The 7872-nt window shown below is 49.1% G+C and overlaps 1 protein-coding gene across 1 annotated transcript; it reads left to right on the forward strand.

The window, feature by feature from the left end:
- The first annotated feature begins 1771 nt into the window (after positions 1 to 1771).
- On the forward strand, positions 1772 to 4307 carry LOC123143956 (peroxidase P7). Its single transcript, XM_044562949.1, has 3 exons — positions 1772 to 2219; positions 2315 to 2506; positions 3326 to 4307. The coding sequence occupies exons 1-3, from the start codon at positions 1992 to 1994 to the stop codon at positions 3881 to 3883; spliced, it is 978 nt and encodes a 325-aa protein (XP_044418884.1). The 5' UTR covers positions 1772 to 1991; the 3' UTR covers positions 3884 to 4307.
- The last annotated feature ends 3565 nt before the right edge of the window (positions 4308 to 7872 follow it).

Genomic DNA, 7872 nt, shown 5'->3' on the forward strand with positions numbered 1-7872 from the left:
GGGGCCCCGGACTGACAACATTCTGCCACCACTCACTTTAGTACCGGTCCGTGGCACGAACCGGTGCTAAAGGTCGGCCACGAACCGGTACTAATGAAAGCGGCCGGCTAGCCGTTGGAACCGGCACTAATGCACACATTAGTGTCGGCTCAAAAGCAAACCGGCACTAATGTGCTTGACATTTGACCCTTTTTCTACTAGTGACATAAAATGATCTTAGGCAATGTTTCATGTTCCGTCACCAGGGTTTTCGTCACAAAATAGCACAAATTTTGTAGTGAAGGCGATGAATTCCTCTCTCCGTAACTAGAAACAAACTCCAAATCAGATCTCCGGAGGAAGAACAGGAGGTGATGATGTCCCCGTATCGTGAACAGCTTATGTGGTTTTTTTTGGAATTTTTAGGTACATATAGGATTTTGACAAATATGTGAAACCGATTATTTTAATGTGTAAATGATTATTTAAAATATGTGTAACTGATTATTTAAAATATGTGAAACCGATTATGACAAATATGTGAAACCAATTATTTTAATGTTTGAAAACCTTTTTTAATTTATGGAAATATTGTTTTAATGTTTGAAACTAAATATTTATGTAATTGAATCATTCTGTGAACTATGAAATCTTTTTCCAAAAATATTTTGTTTTTGAAAAGGTGGAAGACCCCCCCCCCCCCCCCCCCCCCAACCTCTGTATAATTGCGATGCACACAACCATATTTATTAAGTCTGAAGTAACAACATCCGTTATAGCGCAACAAGCAAAGGAAACTAACATCACTTTTACCAAAGTATTTGGATAAAAATGTATCAAATAACATATATCACTTTTTGAAATGAAATGATTGAAGTCAATAGTTTGAAATAATTGTAATGGGTGAAATCACTGTTTTGAAATAAATGATCACTCTGTAGGAAAAAAAATAGATATGCATGGATTTGTTTGGTGAGAGGAGAGGAGACGTGAGCTGGCATGTCCTTTGTGGGTACGTGCAAAGTGATAGAGAGAGGCCTCAAGGCTCAAGCCACACTGCCACAGGGCCCAGGTAGTCAAATACGGTAATACTAAAATGAAGAGAAGAATGCAATGCAATCACGCATGCATGTGAGCCGACACCTTTACGTGCGGAAAACACGGCTACGCGCCGGCGCCGCTAGAAACCGATTTGGCGCCAACGCACGCCGTGTCTCGATACAAGCTACGTGGTGCGCGCGGTACTGATAGGAGGTTTGGCATTTCCTAATCAAGGGCGTACGGGCTCGGCTGGCCGGGTCCAAGAAAAAGTTGACAACAGCCGCGCAAAGGCACATGCCAGATGATATGCTTGGTGTTCCCGGCCCCCACGCGCACAGTGACCTCGTTAGCCCGAACCAACCACCTGCATTACCAAACGCCCCGTACTAACTAACTCTTGTAAGGGCACACCAGAAGGCAAAGATAGTTACACCGAAATACACACTTCCACCATCCGGAATGAATCTAGATACATCCGTCTGAGCATCAACTAATTTCGGACGGAGGAAGCAGTATATAGAAGAGTTGGTTCTTGGAAGGAGGTGTTCAGAAAACTGAGCAGTTTAATCCGTGCAGTGCTGCTGTTTGTAAGGATCATTTTCTAGGTACGATCATTTTCTGTTGGCGCGTCCGTAAGACCGTGACATAATGTGGTACTAGGGTATAATGCATGCATGATAGGATCGCAGCTCATTAAGAGCTGTCACGAATGGAATGGCCCGACGGGATCCTCGCGAGTCTCACAACTTGCGCAGCCCGCCCGTGATCAGTATAGTTCATTTTCCTTCGGGTCCCGTGGCAACAACCGGAGGAATGGACACTATATAGTTCACGGGTTAGCGGCAGCTTAGAGGTGGTACCACTCCACTGACCGCTGCCACTGCTACTCCAAGTCGTAAAGGAACTGGAGAGGCTGCGAGGGAGGGCCGGGGGAACTATACTATAGTACTGCTATACCAAGCTCGCCATTAATGGCAGCTGCCTTGCTGAGGAGAGCGGTGGTCGTGGCCGCGGTGCTCGCCACCGTCACCTCGCTGCTCGCCCCCGCCGCGGTGGCGCAGCTCTCGACGTCCTTCTACAGCGGCAGCTGCTCGAGCCTGGAGTCCATTGTGAGGTCCGGGATGGTGTCCGCCGTCCAGCAGGAGCCGCGGATGGGCGCCTCCATCCTCCGCCTCTTCTTCCACGACTGCTTCGTCAACGTACGTCGCCAAAAGTTCCTTCCTTCTACTCTGTTACCTCCATCCATACCCTGCAAATTGTCTCATATCTATGTCAAATCCATGGCCGCACGCAGGGCTGCGACGGTTCGGTGCTGCTCGACGACTCGTCGACGCTGACCGGGGAGAAGAACGCCGGGCCGAACGCCAACTCGCTGCGCGGCTTCGAGGTGATCGACGCCATCAAGTCCCGGGTCGACGCAGCCTGCCCGGGGACCGTGTCCTGCGCCGACATCCTCGCCGTCGCCGCGCGCGACGGCGTTAACCTGGTAATTTAAGCTCGATCGTTACTTACCATGCATGCACGATATCCCCGTGGAGATATATATAGATCTGTTTATTTACGTCCGCCTGCCGACACCCGTACAGCGAACTAGCTGTCTGTCGCCTTATTATTTCAGAGAGGAAAAGGCACCGAACTAGGCACTCGATCGCCTTGTCCAAAAGGGTCACTTATTCCATCGTCTTTTTAACAACGCACGCGCGACAAACTAGCACTAGTCAGCACATGTGGGCTAGCCTCGCGAAACCGCTTTACGGTGAGGTTGTTGCCGCTGCATGCATGATGTTGGAAACTTGATCTTCTGAGTTAGCATTTTTTTTTTATAGTAACGAACATGGTACAGATTTAGACATTTCATCATACCGACGCACGTAGAGATTTACACTGTGAATACATGCACGTCTAACCCTCAAAAAAAAAATACATGCACGTGTACCCCTGTCGTTGGGAGCACGAGAGACTGAGACCACGCGTTTTCTTAATAGCGAACATGGTACAGATGTAGACATTTCACCACAACGTACTTGGCATAACATTATCTCGATCTAGCTAAACAAACATTGCTCGAAAGTCTGAAATAAATTGAGAAAAAGTAGGCACACCCATGCTAAGTCTATAACTTAAACAGGAGTGAAAGGAAACAAACTAAGTTCACCTTCTTTTGAGCTAGTTGATCTATCAATTTTGTCGTGTATGAATAATTGCTCAGTATATGAGCATGCACGTAGTTACTATCCGTACTTGCTTGATTACCACATGTGGCTATTTGTTCACATGATGATGACGTACGTGCGTGCATGTGCAGCTGGGCGGGCCGTCGTGGGGGGTGCCGCTGGGTCGGCGGGACGCGCGCACGACGACTCAGGCAGCGGCGAACAGCAACCTGCCGTCGCCGTCGTCGAGCGCGGCGACGCTGATCTCGGCGTTCGCGTCCAAGGGGCTGGACTCCCGCGACATGGTGGCGCTCTCCGGCGCGCACACGATCGGCGCGGCGCGGTGCGCCAGCTTCCGGTCGCGCGTGTACAACGACAGCAACATCAACGCCGGGTTCGCGACGCGGCGGCGGCAGGTGTGCCCGGCGCAGGGCGGCGTGGGCGACGGCAACCTGGCGCCGCTGGACGCCTTCAGCTCCGTGCGCTTCGACAACGGCTACTTCCGCAACCTGCTGAGCCGCTTCGGCCTCCTCCACTCGGACCAGGAGCTCTTCAACGGCGGGCCCGTGGACTCCATCGCGCAGCAGTACGCCGGCAACGGCGGGGCCTTCTCGGCCGACTTCGTCACCGCCATGATCAAGATGGGCAACATCAGCCCGCTCACCGGATCCAACGGCGAGATCCGCAACAACTGCCGGAAGCCCAACTAAAGTTGCACGAACGATCGAACTCCTCGAGATTCGTGGGGGTCGCTCGGCATTGCCAGCTAGTAGCATTAGGCCGCCGGACGGTGTTGCTTTTTTTCTGGTGGGGGAGAGGGTGGAGTGTGAAGGAAGGGAAGGGCAACGACATGATTTGGTGGAGTGGCGCTGTCAGGTGAGGAGAGGAACGTACGGGACCGGGGCTCGTGCATGTCTTTTTTTTCGTAAGTTTTGATTGCTCACCACGGGGGCCGTGCGTGTCGCCGGCGGCGACACATCACGGCGTCGGCATTGCTTTGGTAAACCGGGTGCATTCTTTATCTGTACCATATGATGATTATAGTTTCAGATGTAAGTCTTGTAAGTACGTACGTGGCTCCAACGATGATTGTTTTGCAAGGAAAGAAATTAATAAGAAAGGACACTTTGCTCATGTCATGTGGTGTGTTTCATCAAGGCTGTACCAAACCCGGGCATTACGGGTAGGAGTACAGTTCTCTGGATGGGGATCTTCAACTGACCATACGTCCTACCAAACCCGGGCATTGACCGGGTTAGGCCGGGCCTTGCAAAGCCCGACCACAAAATGCCAATCACTATGAAAAAATCTATTCTAAAACCCAGTTGATCAAACTATCAATCTAATTCCATCGCTTGGTTCCTATAGTCATATGTGTCATTTCTCATGTTTCCCTCAAGATCGTCAAAAAATAGGTTACCATGGACACCATTCGGTTCATGCCAACAACGGTGGTTTGGGGGGGCACACTCTGCTGAACGAGTATGAGTCATACTATAAGAGCATCTCCAATAGCCGCGCCAAACAAGCGTCACGCCGCAAAATTGCCTTTTTTAGCGCGCACGCAATCGGTATAGTGGCTCTAGCGGGCGCGCAAAAACCGCGCGCGCGGCATATGTAGTTCAGCGCGCGCCGCTTATTTGCTGCGCCCGCTCCCACGCGCTGGACTCTCGCGCGCTCGCTCGCAATCCCCCCCCCCTCCCAGCCGTGGCGCCGCCGCTGCCCGCGCCACCCGGCGACCGTTCCGGCGCTTCCCCGGCCTATCTCCGTGCGGCGGCGGCTTCCTCTGCCCCCCTCTAGTCACCGCCGTCCCTCGCGCGCGTCCGTCCTCCGACGAACAGCGCCCGGGCGCTCGCTGCCGCTCGGCGCCCGCAAGGTGTTTGACAAAACGCCTGCAATGTATGTATTGCTCAAACTTCATGAATTTGGTGCATGTTGATTGTAGTTTTAATAGCATAGTATTGAACATTGTAGATGATTTCGTCGTATGATTCTTCCGAAGAAGAATTTCATATGGAAGAGGAGGAGGATCTTGCAATGATCCTAGCTATGCACATCAACAAAAAACCGAAGCATGTGGTTTGGTTATGGGTCGGCAGAAAATTTGGAGGGATAGGATCGATGCCCATAGCAGATTGATGAGGCACTATTTTGTGGAGAATCCCACATACCCAGAGTCGTACTTTCGTCGCCGGTTTAGGATGAGCACCGAGTTGTTCAGGCGCATTGCAGAGAAACTGGCTAGCCATGACCGGTTTTTTCAGCAAAGGAGGAATGCCGCCGGAGAGCTCGGGCATAGCACCTTTCAGAAGGTGACAGCCGCTTTGCGTATGTTGGCATACGGTATCCCGGCTGATCTAGTTGATGATCACTTGGCTATGGGTGAGAGCCAAGCCATCATGTGTGTCGAGCGCTTCGCAGTCGGAATTGTGCAAGTGTTTGGCCAGGAGTATTTGAGATCTCCGAATGCTGAAGACGCCGCAAGGCTATTGGAGATGAACAAAGCTCGCGGCTTCCCTGGTATGCTTGGCTCAATAGATTGCAGGCATTGGAGTTGGAAGAATTGTCCAAAGGCATGGCATGGGCAATTCCACGGCCAAAAAAGGGTTCCATTATAATCCTTGAAGCGGTGGCCGATCAAGAGACTTGGATTTGGCATGCATTCTTTGGAATGCCTGGATCTTTGAATGACATCAATGTTGTCAACCGGTCACCACTGGTGAATAAGATTGCAAATGATGATTTGCCACCGGTGCAGTTTGTAGCAAATGGCCGTACATACAACTACGACTATTATCTAGCGGATGGCATCTATCCAAAGTGGCAAACCTTTGTGAAGCCGTTGAAAAATCCGTAAGGTAGGAAAAATCTTGATTTCCACAATGCTCAGGCGGCGGCTAGAAAAAATGTGGAGAGAGCTTTTGGGATTTTGCAAGCCCAATTTGCTATTGTGAGAGGACCGGCTAGATTTTGGGATCAAAAAATGCTTTGGTACATCATGCACGCTTGTGTGATCATGCATAACATGATCATCGAGAATGAGCGTGGCCAAGATGTAGACTACTCTCAGTATGAGCTGTTGGGACATCCCGTGTGAGTGCGACGGAGGGCTGAAAGGGTCGCCCGTTTTGTTGCCTCCTACCATGCCATTCGACGTCCCGCAGCGCATGATGATCTTCAGAAGGATCTCATGGAGGAGTGGTGGGCATGAAATGGACGACAAAAAGCATCATGATTTGTGCGTTTGACATTGTATTGTTGAACTATTTGTTGTGTTTATTGCACTATTTGTTGTTTTGAACGATAAACTGTTTGTTTGAGTTGTAATAAAAAAATTGAACTATTTTTTTGATTTATTTTGTTTGTGTTTGATATTTTTCTTTTGTTTTGAAATGCATATGTTGTTTGTGCGAGAGTCGCGCGCGCTGCATTTTTGCACGCTGCTGGAGCTGCGTGCGCGCTGCATTTTAGCGCGGCTGCTGGAGCCAGCGCTGCCCGTCGCGCCAAACCAGGCGATGGGCGCGCGGCAAAGTAGTTTTTAGCGCGCGGCGCGTTCGGCGTCTGTTGGAGATGCTCTGATAAGCTTGGTGCATGACGTGACACATATAGAACGACCGGAAGAATCCTCTGGTGGCAGAGTTGACTATCCCAAACGGTGGTAGCGGAACAGCTCCGTCGTGCAGGCGGCCAGCGACACAGAGATATGATGTACCACCTTGTCCTGGAGGTACGTGATGTTGAGATAAGTCCTACAGTGAACACAAATGACTAGGGAAGCAACTTAGACGACGTACCTGCCGATGAAGTCTCAATAGTGCTAAAAAAGAAGTCCATGGTGCGGGCTATAGAGAACTTATCAGGACAAAGTTTATGAACTATAAAGTGGAGGAGGAGAATGAGTGACATGCGGTTCTCTCCTCGGGTTTTGCTTAATTAGGAGGTGGAGGGATACGACGATCAATGTCAACTAGTGGCATCCAGTGCACCAGGTCAGGTTGGGGCGATGAAGGCATCTAAAGTGAGAAAAAAATTATCTGAATGGGTTCTATGTATAAGTGGTATCGGATGATTTCATGTCGAAACCAAGTGGAAAGGATGAGTGAATTAAGTTCTATATCGAGGGAAAGAGGTGGCTCCATGGCTGCACATGCGTGTAGCATTCTCTATTGATGCTACCGTGCAACCTTCTCTGGCAGAGGAAGGAGGAGGAGGGACCTTCTATTCACCGCTTCAGGGGCAAAAAAGGACGGCATGCCTATGCCTCGCTTATAGCAAGGCGAAAGGCAACCTCGCCCGTGTGCAACTCCTACAGGGTGGGCTGACCTAGTAGGACGTGGTTCACCATGCAGATATCACTCACACATCATGCCAATTTCGTTATTTATTTATATTCTAAATGGAAATATTTTAAAAACTTAAATTTACTTAAAAATGTTAATGCAGTATAGAAAATGTTAGCAAAATTCTAAATAAAATGTTGATATCTTTAAAATATATTTTTACGAAGAAAAAATGTTTCTGTGTTTCAGAAAGATGTATGACAATTTTTTTTAAATGTGTATACACTGTACCAAAAATGTTTACGTACTATCAAAAGTGTTTCGTACCACTAAAAAATGTACATGACATTTCAAAGAAATGTTTTTGCATTTCAAAAAAAAAATTGTGACATTTTAAAAATTGCTTCTACAGTGTAAAA

Source organism: Triticum aestivum, chromosome 6D, assembly GCF_018294505.1.
Source record: "Triticum aestivum cultivar Chinese Spring chromosome 6D, IWGSC CS RefSeq v2.1, whole genome shotgun sequence".
Taxonomy (NCBI): domain Eukaryota; kingdom Viridiplantae; phylum Streptophyta; class Magnoliopsida; order Poales; family Poaceae; genus Triticum; species Triticum aestivum.

Excerpts from the sequence above, each read along its gene's own strand:
- LOC123143956 (XM_044562949.1), top strand. The coding sequence starts at position 1,992 with ATGGCAGCTGCCTTGCTGAGGAGAGCGGTGGTCGTGGCCGCGGTGCTC. Across the intron at positions 2,220-2,314 it reads TCCACGACTGCTTCGTCAAC|GGCTGCGACGGTTCGGTGCT; the intron begins GTACGTCGCCAA and ends GGCCGCACGCAG. Across the intron at positions 2,507-3,325 it reads CGCGCGACGGCGTTAACCTG|CTGGGCGGGCCGTCGTGGGG; the intron begins GTAATTTAAGCT and ends GTGCATGTGCAG.